General features: G+C 36.8%; 1 protein-coding gene across 2 annotated transcripts in view; it reads right to left on the bottom strand.

Moving 5' to 3' along the window:
* The window catches only part of lrrc7 (leucine rich repeat containing 7), a gene marked incomplete at its 3' end in the record, with an annotated part of 37,631 nt that extends 10,230 nt beyond the window's left edge, over nucleotides 1-27,401 (bottom strand). The window contains exons 1-27 of one of the 2 annotated variants that reach the window (XM_079245757.1): nucleotides 27,207-27,401; nucleotides 25,154-25,271; nucleotides 24,608-24,686; nucleotides 23,597-23,686; nucleotides 22,931-22,987; nucleotides 22,279-22,342; nucleotides 20,708-20,782; nucleotides 20,478-20,652; nucleotides 19,777-19,849; nucleotides 19,505-19,522; nucleotides 17,243-17,372; nucleotides 16,275-16,390; nucleotides 15,899-15,968; nucleotides 14,664-14,763; nucleotides 14,352-14,476; nucleotides 13,436-13,654; nucleotides 12,992-13,114; nucleotides 12,144-12,255; nucleotides 9,783-9,996; nucleotides 7,806-8,312; nucleotides 6,916-7,140; nucleotides 6,571-6,802; nucleotides 6,050-6,400; nucleotides 5,056-5,301; nucleotides 3,929-4,141; nucleotides 1,838-2,005; nucleotides 3-122 (exon numbers count right to left, since the gene is read on the bottom strand). In XM_079245757.1, coding sequence (XP_079101883.1) covers nucleotides 3-122; nucleotides 1,838-2,005; nucleotides 3,929-4,141; nucleotides 5,056-5,301; nucleotides 6,050-6,400; nucleotides 6,571-6,802; nucleotides 6,916-7,140; nucleotides 7,806-8,312; nucleotides 9,783-9,996; nucleotides 12,144-12,255; nucleotides 12,992-13,114; nucleotides 13,436-13,654; nucleotides 14,352-14,476; nucleotides 14,664-14,763; nucleotides 15,899-15,968; nucleotides 16,275-16,390; nucleotides 17,243-17,372; nucleotides 19,505-19,522; nucleotides 19,777-19,849; nucleotides 20,478-20,652; nucleotides 20,708-20,782; nucleotides 22,279-22,342; nucleotides 22,931-22,987; nucleotides 23,597-23,686; nucleotides 24,608-24,686; nucleotides 25,154-25,271; nucleotides 27,207-27,395 — 4,209 coding nt within the window. In that variant the 5' untranslated portion in view covers nucleotides 27,396-27,401. The remainder of the gene's footprint in view (nucleotides 1-2; nucleotides 123-1,837; nucleotides 2,006-3,928; nucleotides 4,142-5,055; nucleotides 5,302-6,049; nucleotides 6,401-6,570; nucleotides 6,803-6,915; nucleotides 7,141-7,805; nucleotides 8,313-9,782; nucleotides 9,997-12,143; nucleotides 12,256-12,991; nucleotides 13,115-13,435; nucleotides 13,655-14,351; nucleotides 14,477-14,663; nucleotides 14,764-15,898; nucleotides 15,969-16,274; nucleotides 16,391-17,242; nucleotides 17,373-19,504; nucleotides 19,523-19,776; nucleotides 19,850-20,477; nucleotides 20,653-20,707; nucleotides 20,783-22,278; nucleotides 22,343-22,930; nucleotides 22,988-23,596; nucleotides 23,687-24,607; nucleotides 24,687-25,153; nucleotides 25,272-27,206) is intronic. The other variant, XM_079245758.1, reaches the window with a different exon arrangement.
* Between the last annotated feature and the right edge of the window lie 202 nt (nucleotides 27,402-27,603).

Raw genomic sequence — 27,603 nt, 5'->3', positions numbered from 1 at the left:
ACCTTTTTCATGAGGTTGTCAGGTGGAACGTCCCTCCTGCCAAGTGAATAGGGAGCCCACTGGTTGCCCGCTGACACCACCTCCTGGTCATTATCCAGCATGGCAGCCTGCTGAGAGGGGGTCTGGAAGAACAGAGAGAGCATTTCAGAAAATAAAAAAAGCTGTAGTTTAAATCACACACAAACTTATATCCACTTGGACTTCCTTGGGTTTGGAAATTAAGTTGACAAAGCAACACTATTGTCATTAAACACTGCATCAGGGTTTTTATAAAAGGTTTGTAAAATCATCACACATCTTTTACTAAATCTTAACCTAAAGTCCTTTGATCACATTTGCAACAAATATTCCTGGTTCTCAAATGCTGTACAAGAACTTGACATGGAGAGGCCAATGCACTGTACAGATTGAACTATTTTATCGGCAATAATATGTTGGAATATGTTATTTTCTTATAAAAAAAAAAACCTGTTAATAACTGAAACTATAATGTTGTTTAAGACACTGACTACTAGAGAACTTTTCAAAAACAAACAAAGCTGATGGATTCTTTGCTGCCTACGGCTAGCTTAGTGGGATTTGATATATTAAATTATTTGCTTGTGATCTAATCACCCAAGACGCATTAAATAAAAGAAAAGACATATATCCCTTCAAGTACAAAGTATGACCAGAGCTTAGTAGTGCTCTGTGTTGGTATTTTTTCTACAAAATCCCAAGAAGTTGTAAAAACAGATTGCCATCATTTACAAATCCTATAAACCAAAACTTTGTTTACAATAGAACATGAATAGCATAGCAGATGTGAAAGCCAAGACATTCAACCATTTCATAGAAAATATTTGCTGATATTAATGTCAGCAACATGTTTAAAAAGTTGGAACAGGGGCGACATCAAGCTGGAAATGTAACTGTCACAATTAAGCAACTAACATGATTAACTGGCAGCAGATGAGAAACGTGAGTCACGGGACATAACGGGTAAAAAAAAAAAGGAGCAGACCTTTCTCAGACTTCACTGGTCTGTGAAGACGTTTATTTAGAAACTGTGAAATAATTAAAAAATATTAGGCCTAAACATAAAACGACTTGAGGATGCCACTGGCTACAACCATCAGAGAATCAGGAGGAATCTCTGTGTGCACACAACAAAGCTGATGGTCTAAACTGGATCCTCATAAAGTTTGGACCATCAGGCAGCAAAGCATTAAAAAAAACATATAACATAGCGCACTACTAAAAAAAACGACAAAACATTGCATGAGCTTAGGGACACTTCTGGAATCCACGGGCTGTGAACAATTTTATATATATATTTTATATATATATTTTTGGGAGTTCTGATCCAATACCTGAAATTTGAATATCTGCCGATACGGATATTTGCCGATAACAAATCTGTTTATGTGAACATTATTGTGACTATGGTTATTATTGCTGCTATAACGGTGTAAGATTTCATTAGGTTGTAATAAATTACCCATCCTTTCTTAAGTTACCTCACAAATACAAATATAACACAAAAGATCTAACAATAATCAATGCCAAAAAGAGCCATTATTTTCGATTAAATGTTAAGATATCTGTTTCAACATCTGATATGTTATTTATGTTTCACTAATTAAACATTGGTTTATGAGACTTGCAAATTGTTGAATTCTGTTTTTATCCATGTTTTACACAGAGATAGATTTAAGTTCTGATGAAAGGCACATGTAAATTATAGTTCATGGCAGCAGGGGAAATAAGGAGCGATGGCTGCAATGTCTATTATGACCTGTGTTTGCAGTGATGACAGCAGTAACCAGGGGTTCATTGTTCTCAGTGGGATACTCACAGCATTGGCAGACGGAGGAGGAGGTAGTGGCAGCCAACGGCCAGCAGGGGGATCATGCTTAGTGTTATTGTAAAGGTTAAAGTTCAAAGTGCTGCTGCGCCCCTGGCTGTGACCCCCGCCCTGACAGAGCATGCCCAGCGTGAGCGTGTTGTGCTTTAGGACACCACTCTGATTGGAGAAGACAACATGACACAACATGGGTGAATGAGGGGGGAGGGGGGGTTGTGGGGGCATGGGGGCAGAGCCAGCACTGCGAGCCAACACAGCTCCACAGACAGATAAACAACATTAAGACAGATAAAATAACAACAACAACAGTGCAGAGTTGCTGAAAGCACAGAGAAATGTTAGCTCATGATCGCTCCGTACACACAGAACATTGTGCAATACAAGCAACAACAAGTGGATCAGATCATTACACAATTTGCACCCTAAGTTTTCAGATGAGCAACGTGGATATTCCTACAAACACTTTGGCCACAGCCTAAATTTCAGCTATAAAAGCAAAGATTAATTGTGAAATGATAAATATTTGCCTTTGTTTCAACACTAACACTTTATGCATGTTATTTTGTATTAAAACCCAGTTTTGTTTTATTTGGAGAAATTGCTTTTGTGACAAACTAAGAAGATTTGTTTTGAAAGCTTCAACGGATCTCCTCCTTTTCATGTTTAAAATATTCTGTTGAGTAAATTGTCTGTTGAGTCACCAATGCAAAGTAATCGGTTTGACATTTTGAAAAAAAAAATGCTAATTTGCTTTCTAGTTGTGAATTAGATGAGAGGATTGATAGCTCTATGATGTCTGTATGGTAGGTTAGAAGTTGAAGACAGGAAACACAAGCCTTTAAAAACAAATATTAAAGGACTGTCTGCACAACAACTATACTACAACTATAACTACAAATAAATATGAGTTTTTTGTTTTTTTTGTTTTTTTTTTCATTCAAACAGATGTCCAGCAACCTTAACATAAATGTTAGTGGCAAGTTATACCAATGAAATCCCTTTCAGAAAAGTTTAATGTGCGATAAAAATCTGACAGTCAATCGAATTACATAGGATAACAATCTATTCTTATTTATACTTGTGTAATTTATTAAATCTTGAACACAGACTTTGCTAGACGATATATATCCACTTCCTCTAGTCATTTCATATTACAGGTCTTGTTCAATGTCACAAATGACATAAGAGGTAATGTGAAATGTCCTTAAATATCCCAAGAGGAAAACCCCAAAATACATACTCACTTAAAAATACTTATTTTTCATATTATGCCTTTTCTACAGAGTAAATAAGCAGTGTATGTTATATTAGTTTGTATTATCAGGTGGATTTATTATATGTTTGGTCAGATGCAGCATAATTTTTGTCTTGGCTAAGTTGAACTTGTGATTTGAAGCATTATATTTAACATACAGACATGAGAGGGATATCTGCAGTACTGTCATTCAACTTTCATCAAGAACACATGGAAATGTTTTTCTAACTGTTGTCTGGATAATAATATTAATATACCTTTGACCAGTATCAAGCCATACACTATATAATCTACACAATAACCTCTTTACTGATCATAAGTTAGTGCTTGTGACTATATGAAGCTTGTGTGTGTGTGTGTATGTATTTCTTTTTAAAAACAAGTGAAAGTAACATGAAAAAGTCAGTTAATTTCAAGAAATCATTGTAGATAAGTGCTGACTCTTCAGTTAACAGCAGATTATTTGTTTCGTTCTGATACTTTTCAACAGGCAATATTACAGAAAGATAATATCTCTGCCACTTTTCACTTGTTTAAAAAAATATTGTCAGACAGGACAGAAGATCAGATTATTGCCACAATGATGCTTTCACTGCATGGTATTTCAGGAAATGTGATTTTCACAGCACATATCCAGTGGTGAATGTACAGTAGGTCAGGCTGACACAGTGACAGTGTGAGGTGGACATACATGCAGCCAGACACAAATCTGGTTAACCTTACAACACAGACTAACAAAGATACAAACATGGAGGGCTTCTGAATGCTCTGTGTGTGTATAGATGTACTTGTTGTTTCTGAGGAGTGTCCATGTTGCATTGACATACCCTGTCTAGTCTTTTAGCTTCTATGTGCCTGAGAAGCTGCTGTCTCCAGTCGGCGGGCATCTTGGATGTGATATCTTCAGGTTTCTGGGATACCACAGGCCTTACTTTAATGGTGTCCTCTGAAGGTTTCTCAGGGCAAGTTGCCAGGGTGTAGTCAGGTGGCATTTTCTCAAGCAGGGCAGCCATGGTGGGACGAGCAGACACTGGACGGGCCTGTTATATTTGAAATATAAGAATAGAGGATAGAAAAGCACAAAGTAATATACAAACAATGGGAGACCTGCATGTGGGATGAAGATTAACTAAAGGTGATGAGTCTTCATTATTTTCCAAAGTCAAATTTTAAGCTTTTAAAGGTCAGCAAGCATAAGGCTACAGTTATAAATTTACTATGTAATTTTCCAAGCTTAGAGTTTACTTTGGGTGCTCTGCATCTTCAAGCTGAAAGGTGCCAGAAGTGCTTGTGTGTTTAATCAGTATGCTGCTGGACACTTCTCTTTTACTATTTTGGGATGTCTGACTTGAGGCAAACCCTGAACCTCCTGAAGGGATTATTCATGGACAAGAAATTGCCTTGGGACCGGGAGTGAGGCAATGAGCACCTGCACTTGTCCTTTTAGTTTGCTGCTACAGTAAGTTGGGTTCTGGCAACTGATTGAAAATGGAAAGATGCCAATCTTGTAATTCCTATATGTGGTTACCTTCATGAAAATGAACACATTTGTGTGTTTCGTTGCTATTTTTTTTTTTTTTTTACTTTAAAAAACCCTCTCAGTAAAGTACTGAGATTTAAACCTGCTGGTCAGACAAACTTTACGTTGCAAGGTCCCAGCTTAAGCTTGAAAGGAATGTGATGGCAAGCCATTTATCTAATTATACAAACAATAATCATATCAAGTCAGTATAGAAATAAACATTTCAAGGCTAAATATTTTTAACTGGAATATGCCACTTACTTACTTATAGATAAAGACTTGTACAGAGTTTTAAGCTTAAGTAAGATGAAGTGATTTTAAAAGAAAAAAGTGATATCAAAGATATATCGTTTTCTATTGGCTGAGGGTCTGGACTTAAGCTGGCCAGTTCAGCATGACATCAGCAGCTCAGGTATCAGTGATGGTTTCTACCTGAGATGCTCCGTAGGTCTCAGTGCTGTAGCTCCTGGCGGACAGGGGGCGACGCTGAGTCAAGCTCTTGGTTGGATAGCCAATCATGGGCTTCTTCTGCTCCTGGTAAGGTGGATAGTCATCGTCATAGCGACCATTTCTCTTATTGTGCATCATCTGACTTTGGTTGTCGGACATGTTATTGGGAGCTGAGTGGTCCATGGGGCTGGAGTAGGCAAGAGCCCGGCTATAATGTGGGGGATCCGCCTGAAGACAGGAGATGGGCAAAAAAAGATGATTTTATCAGTCCATGGAAACAGATGACAATGATATAAAAATAATGCAATAATGTAAAGCCACTAGATTGAAACAATCAAACAGAAAACTTTAGGTTTGATGTAGTGGCAATGCAACTTAAACATTATAGAACCTGTTCTGGCCACTCTTGCAGGATGTGAAGTTTGTGACTTTTGACAAAAACGAAGCAACGGATCCAAAAATTATCTCCGTTTATTAAACAAGCATCCTCAAAACTACAGCAACTAATTTAACAAACAAAAATATAAAAATTATTTTCTTCTATATGGTCAGAAAAACTGTAGCTCCTCGTCCTGCTCCATTTACAAAACCACTGAACTGAACTCTCTTCACGGTCCTAATATAGGACGTTAAAAGAAGCTTAAAATAGTCTATTTAACTATAACATATAAAGACAAAATTATTATTAAAACTATACAAAACCTAGCAAAATTTTCCATAGCAGGATAAATAATGCAATACTTATTACAACAAAATATGGTTCCATTACAATGTTATGTACAAAAACATACAAAATAAGCATAACTTTTACATGGCTCTAACAGGTCTGGTGTAAAAGTACTGAAAAAAACCCTGCTTTCATGAAAAATCATATGTTTATGTACGCCTTCATTTTAAGAATATGATAAAAAAAAAAAAAAAAAAGCAACACAGAACACACATGTGGATTAGATAACATTTTTCATGTAACTCCTACCTGCTGTCTGTACTGAGCCTCCTGCAATGCCTCCTGCTGGGCTTCATGAACTCTTCGAAACAAAGCAAGCTCTGTCGAGCTCACCAAAGAATCTGCCCTCCGCAGAAACCCTGGCCTGGAACGCAGTGTTGGGACTGGCTGCTGCTGCTGGCTGGGTGGGCCATCCTGGTTGATTGGTGACTGAGGGAATGAAAACATCTCCAGTGGTGGATATGCACGATACCGAGGACTCACTAGCTCCTTCGGTAGCGTCTTCCCTGGCTGATTCAAGTACTCCAAAGCCTTTGATGAATGGTTGGCATAATCTGGTGTGTTGGGGAAGGGGGGAGGGACCCGACGATCAATGGTCACCTGATGGGTTAAGATGATTACCAGTAAGCAAAATGATCAAGACACTGGAATAATTAGTTAATGGAGAGAGTTTAACCACAGAATGGTGCATGATTAATTTTAGTTTCATTTTACATGTGAACAAAAAGCAAAGCATTAAAAGTCAAAACAAAGAAAAAAAAAAAAAAAACAAGCCTGACCTGGGGGTTGTAGTTCTGATCGAAGTGATACGCCTTCTGTGGAATGGCAGGTTTTTGGTTTTGTCCAGACTGATTGTGGTTGCCAGGAAAGCCCAGCTCATCATCCAACATGGGGGCAGACTGAGACCGTGACATGCTGGTCTGCTCCATAGAACCAGGCAGCTCTGGACGGTCCAAACTAGTCTGCTGCTCAATGGATGAACTATAACTGTCCATGGGAATACTACAAAAAGAAGCAGGATCAGTTAAGTCCCAAATATGCAAGAGTCCCTCATTGATTCCCTTTTTAAGACATGTGCATTTAAAAAAAAAAAAAAAAGAAGCAGCACAACTCACCTGTAGACTTTGTAGGAGCCAATGTCAATCTCATCTATGCTCTGTGACTTCTTAAACTTGGATCTCGTCTCTTTCATCATGGGGGACAGGCGGTCTGAGCTTTTACTCATCACCACAGTTACCTTGTTTCCCCCACTGACACTGAGCTGATCCTTCCTATTCTGATCTCCCTGATTGTCATGGTATGTCCAGCTTCCAGGCAATGGTCCCGAACTCTGTTCCAACCTTTCATAAAAATAAAAAAAAGGATTCTGATATAGCAACGTTGATTAGAACTTTATTATTATGTGCCCTCATAAAATAAGTGTTTCAAAAACACCAGCGTAAACTGATTGATTTCAGTTTTGCCTTATTATTCACCCTTTCGAAATATTGAAAAAATGTTTCTGCCATGTTTTAATGTTGGAATCCAAGCCAGTGTCAACAAAAATGTGAACAGAAATTAAACATGTTTAATGTAATTCTTCTTTAACATCTATCGGCAAGGGATGAATTAATTCTGGTCTTAAATTACTAGCAGCCACATCAGTTGTTTATTGTCAACTACTCCCAGACTGAGATGAAGATAAAAGCAGAGATATAGTTTTATTGTTACAGATTATTTATGTGTATTATAGAATGATAAAATCCACATGAACTCAATTTTTTATGAGCCAAAAGTAATCATTTCTGCGGTGATATGAATCTGGAAAAATATTTTGTGAAGCTAGACTGAAGCATAACTCTTTGATTTTCTGATGGCTATCTTGTTACTTAATATCTATCCCATTGCACAGTCAAAGTAGCGAAAGTTCCTGTGTCTTTGACAGACACTGCACTTTCATTCTGTTAAAAGGGAATAATATTCTGAGAAAGTTAGCACTAAATGTGGCTTATGTCCAGTCACATACCTCGAGTCAATATCCTTGCGATCAGGGTTGGGACTGGAAGTGGGTGTCAGATCCAGCTTGGAAGGAAAAGCAGTTCTGTCTTCCAGTGGGCTTGGGGTCCTGGTCCAATTCTGCCAGGGGTTCTGGGAAGGAGGCCCGGAGGATTGTGGGTCATTGTCTGGGGTGGAGCGTTGGTTGCTGTGGTAAGGGAGCGTCTGTGTGTCCAACTCCAAAGGGACTCCAACTATCCGATCTTGCCTGAGGAGGGGGCGGCGCCCATGCGTTGACTGGCTGCGGGGTTTGGAGCCCAGCGGAGGGTTTCCCTGACTCGTATTGGACGATTGAGGGTCATGAGGAGATTCCTCAGCATCAAAACCCGTGTTGTCGTAGTGAGGAGCCTCAGCCCAATCAAAAGGCTCACTGAGTGGACGGCGATCTCCGCGCTGCTGCAGGGTTCCTGATGTAGGGGTCTCTCTCTGAGACAGCAGGGGCTTGGAGTCAATGGGCTTGGGGAACGGATGGGCAAGTCTACAAAGACAGAAAATATTAATTACTAATTAAAAAATAAAGGATGATACAAGGAACTGGATTATACATGTACTAAAGTTCCAGGCTCCAGTGCTATGTGTTTTATGTAACAGAGCCAATGGGCACTGGGAACAGTAAAGCTTTCCCTCTGTGTTCAACATCAAGTTGGCCAATGAAAATGTTTGTTGTAACTAATATTTCTGAGAGCACAAACACAGAGTACAAATTCCTTCAACATTCATTACTGCCACTTGCTGTCTCCAAATATCACATGTCACAAGGACACATAAAAAGAATACAAATGGTGATCTATACCCCAAAGCATGTAAAATGACTATTTAATGTAAAAAAAAAAAAAAAAAAAACAACCAACAAAATTTGCTTTCTCCCTATAGGGGCTCATCAGAACAAAGATGGGCATGGGAGAAGTGAAGATGATGACATTAACATTAATGTCATTAGAGGCTTGTTTTCATGTTTTCTGTGATGGACCAAAGTGAATGTGTTTTAGTTTGATTTCTCTGCTGCAAAAGAGAGAGAAAACAAAAACACAATTTCAAGGTGTGTTATTTGGTCTTGGTCTCTTTCATAATTTTGCCCTTCCATTATGGCTATTATATTTTTTTCCTGAGTCCATTTTCAAGGACCACAAATATAATTTCAGCAATGGTTATCGTGTGCTATTTAACAATTACACAAGGAGAACAAAACAAAAAAGAGAACAAACAGCTTGTTTCAGATTTGTGGTTATCATTGTATGAACCTTTGTTTGCTAAATTATTTTTAATTATGCGCTCAATCACAAAAAAAAAAAAAAAAAAAAGGTGTTTTCTCATGCATTAACATTCTAAAATGCCTACCAGCTGTTTTACCACTTTCACTACATTTACATGGAAGCAACATACTTGAGGCTGAAATGTCATCAATTTGGCCAGTTACCTAAAAATGAGTTGTTTTTGAGATTTAAAGCTTCAACATTTCAACAAGTAATCAAAACAGATTCCAAACATGTTTCAGTATTCATTTTTAATGCAGTATCAAATACCACGCGTCAGCTTTCATCGCTGATGCACAGCAACCAGATATAACTTCAGCAGAAAGACCAGACTTCTTTATTTGATCCTTTTTATGGATGAGAAAAATTAATAAATAAAAAAAACTACTCTCTTAATAGCAATATCACTGAAGCCTGGGCTCAGTGGGACTCTTTGAAGATGATGAGACGAGAGCAGAGAAAGAGTATCCTCAGCAGAAGTCTGCAGCATCCTAATGAGTCTCTCTGACCTTGATTGAGCAAGCAGAGAGATGAGGAAGCCGCAGAAGGATGGAGGGAGGAGAGGATAGATGAGTGATTGGATAGATAGATGAGATAGAAGATTGAAGTAGCGGTGGGATTGATGGAGAAGAGATGATGGATAGTTTGAGAGATGGATGATGAGGAAGCTGAATATGAAATAGGCGTGTGTATACCTGTTTGTCCAGTGTGACTGAGGGCCCTGGTCCTTGCTGGGGGCTTGAAGGGCAGGGTTGTGTGGATGTGCGTGAGGATGTGCATGCGAGTGTGTGTTGGCAGGTGGATTGGAGGAGCCTGAGGAACCCTGCGATGGGGAATAGTCGGAGTAGGTGGCAGAAGAGCCACTGTGGTTCAAACAGTGGAGTTTATCTACATCTTCATCTGTAGACTCTGGACAGAGACAAAGAGACAAGAGCCTTTATTCACTGGAAATGTCAAACTTTTTATTGTTTTAAACCTCTTTTACTGCTATTTTGAAGTTTTTATGGTGTCTGAGAAATACTCTATTTTACCCTCTTGAGTTTGTCTTTCCACATCACTTTTTTTATTGTAATTTGAAGAGACATGCGGTGTAAAGACAGTGATTTAAGGATACATTAAGACAAATTAACACTCAGCGAAGCGACCATACACAGTAGATTTTATTACCACTAAAGTGAGTAGTTTTTGAATAATTTCTCAGACTAATTGTGAAATTTGGAGCTCCAGATTAGCATGAATCATGATGAAAACAGAGCTTTTAAAGGACATTCAAGGACATTGATGGGACACAAACAGGGTTACAAATAGTTTCAGAGGGTAGGATGCAATAGGTGCATCATATAAATGGAGAAAAAAAATCTCTTGAGATAATACTAACTAACTTATTTCAATTCTGAAACAGCAGACTTTTGAGAGTGGCAACATCAGTTTTTCTCATGTCTTTTAGGTTTTCTTTGATATAAAACATATTAACTAGCTGAGTTAACACCTTAAACCATTTGAGTTGGTAAAATGTAAGGGCTATAATGATAATGTAAGAACCCTAACTGTTCATTAAGGTCCCTGGGTGGCAAAATATCTAAAATGGAACATTTGAGGAGAGTATTCAGACCTGAAGTTCCAGCACTTCAGTGAAATATTACAGTGTTCCCACACTAAACCATCCAGAGCTTGTCAAAATGGATTTTCAGCTGCTTCATATTTCCAATGTGAAGGCATCATAAAAATCTTGTATTATTATGCATGTATGAAACTATACTTTTTCATGCACAGTTCAGTTTCCAAATTCCTGACATTTTGATCATTTTTACCTTACCTAAGCACAAGTTTAATTATTTATAATAATTTAATTAATTATTTGCAAATTCTTATTAAAACATTTTTCATCTTTTGAATGAAGCACAAAATAATATATCAAGAAAAGAAACGCCCTTTGCATGGAGACAGCCACCATTTTGTACTACTTTAATCTTCTAATTATGAGTCATCGGTGTTGTCAAGCTACATCCAGTTATGATTTTTGAAATCCCGTCTTCTAAGTCCTTTGAAAAAAAAAAAAAAAACAAGCAAAAAAACAAAAAACAACAACAAAAAAAAATTCACATAATTTAATATTTTGTAAGGGACATTCTCCTCATCAACAGCATTTATTTTGGATCCTACCTATACTGTGAGCTCCCTCCAGCTAGTAAACACATCTTGTCTTGAGTCTTATCTTATCTCTTATCCTGTCTCTTACTTTTCCTCTCCTTCCCTGATAATGTCTTCTTTGGTTTCTTTGCTGAATCTGCCACAGTGCACGTTTAAAACGGCCAGTGTGTAAATATCTGCTTGCTAGCTTGTGACATAGTGCATGAAGTGAACCTTGGCGTAACATCATGCTGCGTCCCAGAAGAAAAATCAATCTTGAAGGTTTTCTAAGACTTGGAACGCTACTGAGCAGCAATGGCCTGAGCAATGGATGGAATAAATGTCACTGTGTTACAGTGACATCACACTGCGTGCCAGTAACACCAGTTTTTGGCACACTTTAAATCTGTATATTATATATATATATATATATATATATATATATATATATATATATATATATATATATATATATATATATATAGTATAATCATTTTACATTTTGTTCCCTAAGGAAGGAGCAGATGGTGAGACTGATCTGTGCCTTAATATGAGCCACAGTTTGAGTAGAGAAAATAAACTGTGACTTTCAGAAGATGTGATAATAGCACTAAATTATTTAGAGCAAAACAGTGTTTTGATTGGGCATTAAAATTAGCTTTGTTTTTCACAGATGAATCCAAGACCTTCCAGGCAGAATAAGTAAAATGGGACAAACTAAACCAAGTTCAATCTACAGTCATCACAGAAGTTCACAGCATTCCCTCCCTCTCTCCGTTATATGCCGACAATAATCTGTTTTCCACTGTGACTAATTAATGCACACTATTACAAGACGCCCCATAGCTCTTTACAAAAGACCATATTAAATTACTGTACGCAGCCGTGTGTCTCCATGTATTTATGTGTATTTTTGACTGCTGTACCTTTCTTATCCTTCCCCAGCAGTACCACTTTTGGTTTGTACATCGGTGGCTCCACCAGTGTGGGCCTCATGTCAGAGATGCGGATGTCATTTGGAGAGCCACCCATTGAGTCCTGCAGAAAAACAAACAACAGGTTGACATCAGTCCTAATATAGAAAAAGCTTTGAATTGCCTACATGGTGACAGACAGCAAATAAAAATAACAACCTAGAATCAAGATCTAGTGATTTAAGCCTGCTTGTTCTGTTAAGAAAACAGCTTTGATTAAAAACACAAGACAGGGTACAACAATAATACATTTTAACAGTAATTGTTATTTTGCATTTGATAGATGAAACACATATTTAACAATCTTAATATACTCTCTTGGGATTTTGACGTCCTGTTACACTTCAAAACATCTTTTAATCATATACTAATTTCCTCTAAACTTATAACTAAAAAAATTTTCAGGAATACATACAAAATTAAAGAGTATTTTGATTTTTTTATTAATTGACTGGCATCAAGAGAGATGTGTAGGTTTGTTTGGTTTCTCCTGTTCTTTAGAACAGATTAATTTGTCACTATAATAGCAGCTTAATGAGGCGGTGAGAGTGAGAGGCAAATATGATAGAAAAACATGAAGACAACCTCAAAGAAAAATATGTAAAAAACTGAATATAAGATACAAAAGTCAACAGCTGTTTCCAAAAACCTAAAGATTGAATTTTAACAGCACTGTTCTTACAGTTAACCTATAACTATAACTAATGCAAGATTGAAAAAAAAAAAACAGTTTATATGTCCATGCATATTTTTTGTGTGCGTTTATGCATGTGTGTATCTGTACACACTATATTACAAACCTCAGAGCTCTCGGTCAATTCTTCTTTGTCCTTTCTCTTGGGAATTTCAATGCCAGAGTTATGCATTGACCCCTGATTCATGAGCTGAGACTGAGAGAAGTCCTGCATCTCTCTGTCCGTCACCTGGGACACAGTTAACAATTGTTGGTCAAATAAATACCTAGTTTATCTGATAATCTCTGCTGCTTGTGTTTTAACCTAGCAGTCAAAGATTTAACAGCCATTAAATGCTGTCTGTAAAAAGGTATTGTACATTTAACATCTGTCACAAAATGTGCTTCAATTTACTTATTTTCCCATAAACGGATCTGATATCTAGCATCATTTCTAAGATGTGCTGTCCTAAATAATACAAGAAGTTCTGAACACAATTGAGGGTCATTGAAAAAATTTCTGCCTGTGAGATGTTTGTTGTGTGTGAATGTATAGGTGTGTGTTTCTTACCTCTTTGGGAGGCAGGGGCCATGGTGGTTCATACGGCTCTTTGCTGAGATGTGTATGTTCCATATTTGTTCCTGCTGAAGTGGCAGTGCCTGTGCTCAGCTGATGCTGGTGCCCATGCCCAGCATGCACGCTTTTACCCACAAGACTTTGCACTGACTTGACCATATTCTTAAGGTCCTCAGGGTAGGGAGTTGGATAGCGCTTTAGGTTTATCTCCACCTGCAAGGATAAAAATCCAGTAAGAGAGTAAAATATGTTGTTAGAAATATCAGAAAAGTCACATTGTCTTTGTTTCTGCTGCCTTGAATTCTGATTGTTTTAACAGTGTCATCACAACGCAGGGGAGACAGTTAAAGGTTATTATAATTACTGTATTTTATTTATTTAAAAGATTACTTATAAGAAAAATGTTAAGTACTTTAAAATGTATGCCAATACTTTGGTTGAAAAATGTTAACATTTTGTTTCATAAATGAGCGGAATATGTTTCCTTGTTGTGTAACAAGAAGTCCTTCAGAACCAAATTAGCAGTTGAAAAAGCTATTTCAAAATACAATCATTACAACGTAAAACAGTATTAGATTACAAACACATTCATAATGTTCTCTAAATATTTGTAAACTTTACAAAGTTCTCATCAAATCTCTGTGTTTCAGTCAATGACATATAATGTACTAGTATTCCTAAACAGATCTGGAAATCTAAAACTAAAATCAAAGCTGTTTACTGTATCCAAAGAGTGTAAGTTCCACAAATGAAAGTACTAAATACTTTTTAGCTTTAAGCTATTTTTTTCAGGTTGTTTGGCTTAACGGTTTATAGTTGGATGTGCTCCCAGCGCTCTCACACTCTTCAACAAAAGTGGTTAGTTAATGAAAGAGTGACAAAAATCAGCAGAAGAAGACAGCAAGCCGACCTTGACCTTCCCAGAGTTGTCCTCCTCGTCTTTCTTATCCTCAAAGTCGAAGGCCACAGTCATCCTTTGCTGTCTCTGTTCCTCCCACAGCGTGGGATTAAAGCTGTCACTATCAGACTGGTAATCTAAACAAACACCAACAAACACACAAATATATGTATATGTTCATGCTGTGTACTCCTCCACTTTTGAAAATTATGAGGCAAATTCATCTTTTTTCGTGCTTTTAAGATAATGTGACAAGTGATAACATTGAACGTCTCAAAGCATCCTAACACACCACACACAGAGACACACACACACAGTTTGTACCCTCATCATGTCGCGGCTGCTGAGGAAACATGTAGTTGGTCAAAACTTTCTGTTTGGTTTCTGGATGGGCTTCTGTCTGCAGTGGGATCAGAGCCTTGGACTGCAAACAAACACACACACATGTTCATGTAACCATTCCTGCATAAACCCTTACCGACTGTCTGTATTTTATGTTTGTTTTTTCCATTAACAGTAAAACTGAAACTTGACAACAATAATGTTATTTTATTTTTAGACTGTGTATTCAATTTTTGGATGAAAATTTTATTTTTATCTGGTATGAACTTCCAATTTTTATATTTTCTACGTTGAACATGCCAAATGCTAATGTGATTGACATGTAAATGCTAATTGTAATGTAATAAAAGTTTCCTTCTCCTTTCTTTTAAGTAATAAATATAAACTATCTTACTTTTCAGAAATTTTAATGTCAATTTAACTGAATTTCCATGATCAGTGTCAACAGATGTAATGCATAAAACAGCATGGATAAATTTCAGTCCGAATTCTGAGGCATAGCATGAATGCATAAGCAGCTATTTTAAATGTAAATGCAAGTCTGCACTGCCATTTCGCAAATTACATTAGAATTTTAAATTTGCTTCGTATTTCAGCAAGTAAATAAGGATTCACTGTTGCTGTGTCTGATTTAATTTAACAGCTTCAATTAAACTTCAAAGTGAACATTAAAAGTACTGAAAAGCTTTTTTGTCACATCACATTATTGATAAAGACAACATGATTTATGATCACAGACAGAAAAAATAGCTCTGCATTGCATTAAGTATTTAAAATCTTGGGGATCTGTAAAGTAATTAGTTGATATATAGCTTTAGAATTACTTTAGGGGAGATAAATTGTGACGAAGCCTCTGAAGAAAGTACATTATTAAGTCAGTAGCACATGCAAATAACAAATATTACCTCTGCAAAAATAAGGGCAGATAAATGGTGAGAAAAAGGTATAATCATAATGAATTTAGCTCATGCATATTTGATGCATCACCTGTTTATCATCAGTTGAGGAAAAATGCTCTCAATGTTTCATTCTTTCTTGCTAACTATTTCTCACAATGCTTTTTAGATAAGCAGCAATAAGACTTTAAAAAAAAGCCTGGGAATGGGAACTAATTATAGCTTAAATAGGCTATAAAACACATCTGATAATATCTTTAATATGTTGTCTAGTTGTGCAGCAAACAAGTAGGTATGAGTGCAGGGAAAAAAAAAAAGCACCTGATTGTCTGAGAGCCACAGAGCTGCCAGGTCCTTGAGCTTAGTGAAGGTAAACGGTAGATTCTTTAACCTGAGAAAGGAGCAGAGGCAGAGAGAGGGAGGGAGGGGTGAGAATGAAAGAGAGATGTTTCGTCTGCCTACGCACAGTACAACCTGCAGCGAACGTAACCATGACAACACACTCACCCATTCCTATGGTAACTGCAGGCCAGAAGAGCTACAGAATCAAAACGACCATTGAGAAAGTGTTGCATGCTCGTGTGTGTGTGTGTGTGTGTGTGTGTGTGTGTGTGTGTGTGTGTGTATTATCATTTCTGAGTCATAGCTCATCCTTCGCCTCTGGTGTGTGTGTGTGTGTGTGTGTATGTGTGTATACCTGTTGTCACTAAGGTTAAGGACACGTAGTTTGGTCATCTGTCCAATCTCATCAGGAAGAAACTCCAGCTTGTTGGACCGCAGTGACATCACCGTCACATTTCTGCAATTACCAATCTGAAACACATACACACACAGACACATGCATCACAAACCTATTAGAATGTTAACTCATGAGCATGATCCCCTGCATATGTCACACCTCTTAAGAAAATCTCTGACACAGTTTACAAGCAGATTCAGTGGTGATAAATGTATGACTTGAGAAGAGCTTTAAAGGCTGTAATAACATTCAGGATCTTATATAAAACAAAAAAAAAAAATCATTAATAAACATTCCATCAAACTGTGATGGACTGGTGACCTGTCCAGGGTGTACCCTACTGCTCGCCTTATAATTGCTGGGATAGGCTCCAGCTTCCCAGTGAGCCTTAATTAGACTAAACAGCTTAGAAAATAAATGTTCCATCAAAAGGGTCCAATGTTCTCTTTAAATCATGAATTGTTAGTACATTTGTTCTGACGTCTGTTTTAACAGTTGCTTTCTCTTTAAAGTAACGGCAGACTATAATAAATAAATGAATGAATGAATGAATAAATAAATAAATAAAAAGATAACAAAACATCATCCAATTCAATTCTGCTTTATTTTTTATAGCATCACTTCACAACAATGTTGTCTCAGGGCACTTTACAAACACATCGGTTCTACAGAAAAGCAAACAATATATTGCTTTTCTTTAGGTTGCAATCTTATGAATGTCGGCCTGAAGAAGTGGTATCCCTATACATATTGTGACCCTTAACATGAGAGTTTCATATATGTAATCATAAAAAATAAAGAAAACCCTAAGTTGTGAAAAACTTATTTACCCTGTTCAAAACTGTGGTGAAGCTACTAACAATTTTTTTTTTTTAAATTCTGTTATCTAAATTATATCACTGATACAAACACAGTGATCTCCCTACCTCCCGAGGCAGCTCCGTGAGGAAGTTCTCATCAGCAGCAAAGGTCCTCAAGCTGTGCAGATAGCCAATCGTGGGAGGCAACGACTCCAGCTCATTACAACTACAGTCCAGCTCCTCCAACAGAGACAGACTGGGTGATAGGAAGAGACACCATGACACAAAAAGAAGGGAAATCATTCCACAAAGAACAATATGTTTATTCCAACCGTTGGCTTTGAAAATGAAGAATTCTGACACCACTCAACAAATCCTGTGAAAAGACTAAACCAGGATTGACGCAATTCCACTTTTAAACTTTATACTTTCTTCTGTAGTGCTTTGTGATTATTAAATTCCACTCACGCTGCCTTGCTGTGGTAATTACACACCAAATGTGTATAAAACCCACCAGTAAAAATAGTCCCAAACAAAACACTCACTCAAATGTCAAGCTGTTGAAGGGAAGTTCTAAATTTGGCATGGCCAACCTGCAGGAGTCTTGGTTAGTTTTATTGTTTTCATAAGATTTGTTGAGAATATTCAAGACACTTATGACTTTTGAGTGGAGAGTTTTGAGAGAAGGAAAAGATCAAGGAGTAAATGACTAAATGATTCAATCATCCAAAGAGGATTAACATATTCTGTCATCTAATTTGATGACATGTAATGTGACCCATCCTCAGTTTTCTATTTTGATGTCTTTGAACTTGGATCTCAACTTCTCCGCTCCACTTGGATGTTCAGTAACATCCACAACAAACCCTTACAGGACACAGTGAACCACCTTTGACTTTCTCCTGTGCCCCGGCAGCACATTAACAGCAGGCTAATGCTAATGAGACAAGAGTTTTACATTAATGTACTGTCACTGTTAACACTGAATTAGTCTGCTATTATTATTCCCAGTACACCAGACCATCTGGGTGACCAGACGGTCTGACAGGAGAGGAGAGGAAAAGAGAGGAGTTTTATGTCCCATAACAGGCTTAAGGGCAAGGTTATCCTTTTTTTATGTTGTTTAAATTGTTCCCAACTAAATTCAAAACTAAAAACTATCAGACATATCTGAATTAAATTAAACTCCAAAAATGCTTGTGAGATTTTAGATCCATCATCCTACATTAATTGACGGGTCATTTTAAGACATGTTATCTAAAGTAATTAATTCTTATGAAGGATGCATGCCTTTGAAGATTTGTTTTATATTTTTTCATATTTTTTAACCACTTAGAAAAGTTTTAAACTAAAGAAAGGTGACAGTTGAGTTAAATATGCATTTTGACATCAGCATGAGGTTTAAGTCATGAGCAAGCAGGGAAGAGGTCAAGTAATTCTAGTAATACCCTGTAAATGAAAAAAAGTAAAGCAATCAACAACGCCAATAAACAAGCATGTTACTTCAGTTACATTCTATAACACTTTACCTGCAGATTGAACTTTGTTGATTGTTTTATACAGAATCAATTATACTGATACATTTAAAAAATATAGAGTATTGTTAACGGTATTGTCTCATACTGCATTGACACAGCCACTTCAAGTATAAACTGGATGTATTGATATGAAAAAGAAACTTGTTTCAAACTCATATTTGTTGCAAATTCTAAAAGAAATGTCATAAAGGGAGCATGAGTCAAAATAACTTAAAACAGTAAATGGATTAATAAAGGGTCTTTAAGGGGAAGTTGTTAATCTACAGCACTACTTATCAAAGCTAGAACCTGGGACTTGTTCAGAAAGACAGAAATTCAGTGTGTTCAAATACAAGTCTTTCAAAAAGTTAAGTTGAATGTGGGCTAGAATAGGATTTGCGCAGCCACACAGTGCGCCAAAAAAAAAAACAAAAAAAAAAAACTTAAGTTATTCTGTTGTACTGTTTTTTATTTATTAATTATATTTTTTTCTCAAAATATTGCAGTGAATGTGACTGGAACTGAACTGGGACAGATACCATAGAAATGATAATGGCATCACCGCATGCAACCATTTTTATCTTAATCCAGCATAGTAGCTGGTCTAAATCCAGTGTTTTAGTTTTTGTGTCTATTTTTGTCTTTAGTCATGAAAATATATGTGATCAAAGTTATTAAAAATTGGGATTTATTTAATTGAAATATTATTTGTAGTGGTGTGGACATTCATAAATTGTGGAAACATGTTTATGTTTGCATGTGATTCAAATTAATATGAAATGCTTTGATTTAACTTTTCTATCTGATACACAGTTGAACATCTGCCTGTCTTTGAACACACCCCTGGATCCAGGAGGCTATTGTTACTCACCCTTGCTTGGGCTTCGGACTAATGCCATGGCAACGCAGCAAACACAACACACAGAACCCCCCAAACATGAGCCAACATAACAACACAGCTGCTTATAATAATTAACAAGATAAACAATAACCCACTAACAACCTATTTTGGACTAAAACCAAAAAAAGAAACATAGTAAAAGAAAAGCAAGTTTAAGGAGATTTTTAGGTAAAGCAAGGTTTACTGTGTGTGACTGCAGGTTTAGTTATCCTTTTCTGTGGAAGTGTGTATCAGCTTCTTACCTTCCAATGGTGTGAGGCAGTGAGGTCAGCTGGTTGTCATCTACCTTCAGTGTGGTCAGCTTCTTTAACATTCCTAAATCACATGGAAATACACACACATTTGTTCTTATTACAAGTCTTTCTCTGATATTTGTCTACTTTTAGCTTTGCTTTGTAGGACTCAAACTCAGCAACCTGCTGCAGCTGCTGTACTGTTCCATCAATACTGATGACTTAAGAGAGATATGCTTGATTGTAATCTTGCTGAGAGTTTGATAAGCTCAGGACAAATCTGCTATATAATTATAAAGCTGTTGCCAGTAGTTAACTAGTTTATCTTAGCTTGTAAACATAAAAAATACAAGCAAGCAACTAATTTACTCACTATTTCCTCTATAGCGCATTAATTAGCATGCTACATTTAGAATAGAATGGGCTAGTTGTGTCCTTTTTCTATCATTTATGCAAAGCAAACTAAATGCTAACTGTAGGCTCACATTTACAGAGCTCATTTGAAAATGGTTTCAATCATCAAGGGAGAAACCAACACATCTTTTTCAAAAAGTCAAGCTCAACATTGAGGCTTTTTAAAAAGAGCTCAGCAACGTCACTAACTTGGCAGAGGTGACCATACATAAGAGCTTGACTACAATTCTGAATGACCACTGACTGTTTCTGTGCGTCTACATGTGTATGTGTGTGTATGGTGACCGAGTGTGCACCTATAGAGTCAGGGAGGTGCTGCAGCATGTTGGAGGATAGCAGCAGGTCCTCTAAGGCCTCACAGCCTGAAATTTCCATATCCAACGTCTCAATCCGATTCTTAGCCAAGTCCAAGTACCGCAACTGACGAAGCTTGCCTATTGACTGGAGGGAGGGAGGGAGAGGAGGGAGAAACTGTCATCTCAGCAATGCTCTTTGATTTCCTTGTGGAGGCTGAAGTGGTCCTTACCCCTGGTATAGACTGTAGAGAGTTGTTGTCCAGCCACAGCTCCTTTAGGTTGTGTATCTGTTCCAACACCTCCGGCTAACATGCAAAATAAAGAGCTCTCATGTTCACTTTAGAAATTCAAGGAGAATAACTTGTTATGTAGCTATCTCTGACAAACAGGACACATTTTGAAAATAAATTTTTGTGCATTTTCAGATCAAGACAAACAAAAGGAAATGGTGAAAACACCGGCAATATGGTTGAGACTAGCATCCTCCCCCACCCTACCCCACACTATCAGGAAGCACAACAAAAACCAAAACTTCTCATATCACAGTCCTTCCAGTTTGACCTTAGCCTTACATCGTGACACTATTTTCCACAGCTCTGCCTGTCCTTGTGTTCCTTTTCATGTTCAAACTGAACCTGTACTTCATCTTTACACAGAGGATTTAACACATGCTAAACTTGGTCTAAACTGGACATGATGAATATTGTGGACATTCCTGTACTCATTTAAATCCTTGCATTTCCCATTCATATCTTTTAGGTCACTTCCTTTCCATCAAGCCACATTAACTTGCAAATGCAAATATTATTGTGAAAACATTGGTTTGACAGCTTTATGGGATCATAAGGGAGTGTTTCAAGTGCAAAAGCCCAAAGGCCTTATTACAAAAGAGATCACACTGCTTCGCAGAAATAGATACGTCTCTTTTATGCCGCCATTGCTTTCCTTTATTCCTAAACTGACAAAACAGAGGCAGCTTAACAAAGTGCTAATTTGCATTCTGAAATAGCATGCTGGCAATGCAGAAGAGTATCAATAACGGTATGAGTGTCCACAACAGTGTCTTCTGCCATGCTGATTCTCTCTAAAAGCCAGTTTCATGTCTGATCATTTCTTGAGAACAATCTGATGTTAATGTTTTCATTCTAACTTGTCCACTGGGTCCCCCCACCGGCAACAACACAGTCATTTTCAGATAATACTTTGGAGAGAACCCTTCTTTCCTTCACTTGTATTGTTCGCTGCAGACGGATTGGATTCCAAATCAGGAATAGTACCTGTGCAGCTGACCCAAAAGACAGTGTGACTAAAAGTACATATATCTCCAGAGACACCTAATTGGTTCTTGAAGGTGGACTGGTACTTACTATATCACTCTAGAGAACACGTACGCCTAATTGCACTGTAACTAAATCCACTGTCAGCCTAAAGAAGCATTGTGTTTGACCACTATTTCATAAACATACCTTAGAAAGAGGACGGTGATGTGGAAAGAAAGCACAGTCACATCTTGAATAGGCAATGTGAAAAGGGCCATAAACTACTCTGTGGTTCAAGCTTTCATACATCACAAAGTAATGAAAGAAAACATCCAATAAATCTAATATATACATATTCCTGCATTGCAAAAAAACATAATAGAAGCTTACATTTTAAAAAAATATTTGAAAAAGGAACAAAAACAACAAACATACATAGCAGCATTTAAGAAGCCTCAACACCGTACTTTTAGCTGTAAAATATTGCATCACCACTGTATACTCAAACTCTGCCTTTTCAAACACATAAACATCTAACTCACCATGTCAGTGAATTCATTGCTACCCAGATCCAGCCTTTCCAGCTGTGTCAGTCTGTGGATGGACCTGTGAGGAAAGAATTTGCAAGAGGAAAGGGTTAAAAACTTCGTAACAACACTTATGGCATGTGAACAGAGCAGTACACAGTCATGGAAAAAATGAGAAGTCCACCTTGGTTTTCAAAGAAATATACCTTTAGCTGTGCCTTGCATTGAAATTTACCACCTTTATCTTGGAAAATAAGGGCGATCTAATAATTTGTTCTATGACTGCACATAATTGGACCCTTATCACTGAAATAGCATATAAAATCAGTGAAATGCAGCTAAATCAGTTTTGTTAAAAAGAAAAAATTTGAAGTTACATCTTGCAATTAAATATAAAACCATATTTAAGCAACGTTTAAGGTGTGATGTCTCCCTCAGCAAATGAACAAGATTCAATGTTTTGAACAACATTTTACACTGAATTGTAGCTTGAAACTGTTTGTTCACCATTTAAGTTATTGCAGAATCATGCAGCATCTGTGTGTGTGAGGTGCAGAATCAAAACCAAACTCTGTCTTTCACACACACACACACGCACACACACACACACACACACACACACACACACACACACACACACAATCACACATATGGTAGCTTGTCTTACTTTGGCATGGTTTTCAAGTGGTTCTCTCTCAGCTCCAGGATCCGTAGTTTGGAGAGTCTTGAAACAGATGGCACATAAGCTAAAACTTAATTCCTTTTACTTGTACTCTGACAGATGTAACAGTCATCAGCAGAAATGTCTCATAAGGCCAAATAATGTGAAGTTAGAAACAAAAAAGGTTTAATCTAATTAATTAACCCCAAAACAGTGTAATTCAATTTCTTCACTTAGCAATTTTTCTTTCTCAGTATTACAGATGTTCACTAATATGCTTTGGTTAGGTAGACTTTCTGTTTCCTTTCACTTCCCTAACAAGAAAATAACACAAGCAAATAATTTTAAAAAAAAAATTTTTTATGAACATTGCCAAGATAAAATACTAAAAAGTGCAATTATGAGTTTAAGTTATGCATCCAATAATGAAAAATCCAACCTTCACCTAATTAGACATATTACTTCAGCCTCCAAGACAGAAATGCATTTTAAACTTTGCACTGACAGATTTTGTACAAAAACACAACATACAGTACATAAAAATAATTAATTTCAAGTCAACATTCAGCTGTACAATGCAAGAGCTGATTTTCCTGTGCATGTGAATGTTTATCAGGAGCTGAATAACAATTTAATTGCCATTAGTGCAACATTTCTCATGTATTATTTTACCTGCCAAAGTTAGCAGGCAGATACTCCAGGAAGGCATCATTTAAGAAAAGCTGGGTCAGATTCAGGAGCTGTGTGAAACCATCTGGGAGTCTGGAAAAGAGATTAGGACACAGTACTGTGACAGAGACACCAGGAAGAAAATGAGAAAAACAGGACAATGTGCAAAGTAGAAAAAGGCAGGCCTTAAATGGCTTTTCTAGAATATAACATGGGCGATTTCCCAATAACAACCCCTGCAGAAACTGCTTGCTGCTGTTGGCCTGGAGATGACTCATCTACTGAACACACTCAGCACACATACAACAAGCACTTCTGTCTGCATCATTTGTTGCTTCATGACCATCACTGAATAGGAAAACAGCAATTATAAACATAACCTCTGATCTGCGAACAACACAAGCACCTGGCTAGAGTAGCTAAAAGTGTGCAGATATGAACTAACTAGACATACCTGAACCTATAAGACACCGGGAAAGGTTCATGTTCATATAGGTGAGTAAAATCTGTAGATGCAGCTACAACAGTTTAAAAGAAGTTGGGACTTTGAGATATATACATATGTATGTATGTATATATATATATATATATATATATATATATATATATATATATATATATATATATATATATATATATATATATATATATATATACAGATACATATATACATATATATATTTATATATATATATATATATATATATATATATATATATATATATATATATATATATATATATATATATATATGTATTTAGATTTGTATGTAGCAAAGACTAGATGCAAATATGTACATGTACACACAATGTTAGTTATTCGTGACAAAAGCAAACTAATATTTATATTTGCCATAAATTCATCAAAATTAAAGTGAAAGCATGTTTTTGTTAGGCATGGATAACGTGCATTGTCCCTTAGGTGGTTAATCAGATGGTGTGTGCTTCGAATAATGTGTTGAAAATTGCTCCTTCAGGGTCAGCTTTGCAGCAGTCGTGCGTGCATTTGTCTTACTTGGTGATGGGGTTGACGCTGGCTTCTACCACAGACAGGCCTTTGCAGCATTTTATATTGTCTGGAAACTCCTGGATTCCTGTTGGAGAGAGTGAGTTGGAGGAGAAGTGATGAGACAGCATGATGGTGTTTATCTCTGACAACATTTAGACAGCGTCAAATTTGGTTTTATTGTGTATGTAGTCACTTCAGTGAACATGGATATGTAAAAGCACTTGGAGTGACTCTTAGTGTTTTAAAATCCCTGCATTAATGCAGTCAATTTAACAAAGAAATGACACTGGTATATATGTAAATGATTCATATCAAATACACACCTGCTTTAGAAACAAAATCATAAACCTACAATCAGCCTTTATTATTATTTGTCACTCCAACTGAGATCATTAGTTCATCAACAGGAAATTATAGTAAAGTCTTCTTTAATAAATGCAAAAGTCATCATGAGTTACACATTAGTTAGATGTTTTATATCTACCATTATTATAAAGATTATAAAGTGTTACACTTCTTTTTTTAAAATCTGGATTTCTATTATATTTTTACCATTTTTACTGATGTCTAACTCTTTGAGGTTAACCAGGCTGGCGATGGTTGTGGGCAGGTTGGAAAGGTCATTATCAGGCATGCTCAGCTTCTTCAGGGCCTGGCAGTTGAACAGTTGCTATGAAAGAACATAGAAGTGACAAACTAATATCAAACCTGATGATAAAACCATAGAGCTTAGAGAGATGTGCAGTTCTGGACTATGGGATTAAAATCAGAAACACTTGACTTAATGTTGCAGAAAAGCTGATCTATTAAACTTCTCTCTGAATCAAGTACATTTATTCTTGTGCATACAGATGCCCCTAAGGACAAAACACAAGTAAACACCGGAACATTCATCTGATTTTTCTCTAAATTGAAAAATGTGGCAAATTCAGAAACATAAAGAGAACACTTTCACAAAGATTGCCAAAAGTATTAAAATATTATAAATACCAGGCAAATATTTTCCAAATTCAGCAAATATGACAGATTAACGGAGTGATGGATACATTTATAATAGGTTGTAAAAACAGAACTGAACTTTAAATCTCAGGTAAAAGTCACCACAGTTTAGAATTAATCATGTAATATATACAAATATATAAATCAAGAATCACAACAACACAATTAAACAAAGAAAAATTCTGTTTGTTACGATGACTTTCTAAACAGATAATAAAGAACAACTCTCCTTTTGTACTGTATTCCTTTCATTTAGCTGTCAGTAATGATGACACTCTTCCATAGCACAGGATCTTGTAGAACCATGTAATATTCCACCTTATGATAAAAATAAACTATGCCTCATGCATGACACTTGCCCTGTGGTAGATGCTACCCTGCATCATCAATACAGCAAAATGTATCTTGGGGACACACATTATCCAGACATTATTCTCATATGGTAATAGTTTTCCTGCTTTACTCACTCACAATCATCCAGTAGCATTTTATTCTACATTGTAGACTAAGTTATTCAGTAATATTTCCCAACTAAAGTAAACAAGGATGATCTGTATCAACAGCCAATCCTAAAAATTTAAAATGCTTCCTTTTCTCCTGAGAGTTACATCAATGTAAAAGGGGGGATAGAGGTCAAAAGGGGGTGATGGAGTTTGAGTATCTTGCTTATAAAGATATATTATTTGTTTTAACTAATTTCAGTAGGATACTTGAGACAGGAACTCAGCCAATGGCATACTGTTGCCACACCCATGTAGGGGTTTTCTGACCATTTCAAACGGCAGAGGATGTTGCCACGTGGCCAGGAATTGGTGTTCTGTATCACCTCATGGTTCAAATAACAGTCAGGTCAAAGCAATCTGATCAGTATGAATTATTCTAACCTTGGGCCTTCTGTAAGTAAACTTTCTACAGTATTTCTGTAAATCATCATAACAACAGATTACTGACATTTGGTACCAGAGAGTACTAATTATGTACAGTAGGTAGGTTGTTGTTGATGTGATAAGATGATGATTAAGATATTTTTGTAAAACAAATGAGCTGAAGTGCACATTACACATAACCAGAGTAAATAAAGGTCAAACCAAATTCTGTAGCAGTAAAAGAGTCCAGATGCAAAACTGGATTTCTTTTTTGTGTTATCATCATATTGGGAAGTTGTTTGCATTTAAAACTAATGTTACTGGTCTAGGCAGCTCCCAGAAGCTTGCAGGGTTTTTTATTGAGGGGGGGGGGGATGTGAATTTCATTCACATTCTCAGTTTGGCAAATGTGGTTGTACACAATACCAACGAAACAACCATGAAAAGGAGAAGCTTGAATATTTGTGCACTTTTATGGAAAATTGACTGTAAATCTTAATCACATTTTTCAGGATAACTGGTTGTGATTGTGTTAAACTATTAGTGGAAAACTGTGTTCTTCAACAGCAGATGGTAGATGGTTTAAATGAATGTGTAAAGCGGAAGATCTTGCATTAATTCAATTTGACTAGCAAAATTGTCTCAAAATCAAAGAACTGATAAGTAGTGGAGTCAATTTTTACAGTCTTGAAAGGTTGACATTTAACATGTTGAGATGTGGACATATGTGGCAGAGCTACCTTGGGTAATTCCTCTATCTGGTTGGCATCTAGATAGAGCTCCTCCAGAGTTCTCTCAAAGCTGAAGATTTCCTTGGGGACCTGCTGAAGGCTGCAGTGGGAGTAGTCCAACACTGAGATCACTTCTTCTTCACCACGGAAACAACGGCACGGCACCAGCCTGCCAATAAGCTTCCGTTTAGTTGTCATTTCCAGACACTGCACTGCAAGGGAAAGAAGACAGGAAAGGCATGTTGTCAGATTTATTTCAGATGGTTTGCAACTCATGGGCATCAACTGGCTTCTTGTATCTGATGTAGTTGGGATTTTTATGTAGAGCAGCGGTTCATAACACACAGACCCAAGTTGAAGTGTCCACTTAGGTTGTTTTAATTATCTGAACATTTCGTTCATATGA

The sequence above is a fragment of the Telmatherina bonti genome (assembly GCF_933228915.1).
Source record: "Telmatherina bonti genome assembly, chromosome: 8".
Taxonomy (NCBI): domain Eukaryota; kingdom Metazoa; phylum Chordata; class Actinopteri; order Atheriniformes; family Telmatherinidae; genus Telmatherina; species Telmatherina bonti.
Note: the sequence above shows the minus strand (reverse complement) of the source record. Positions and strands in the feature narration are given on the sequence as shown.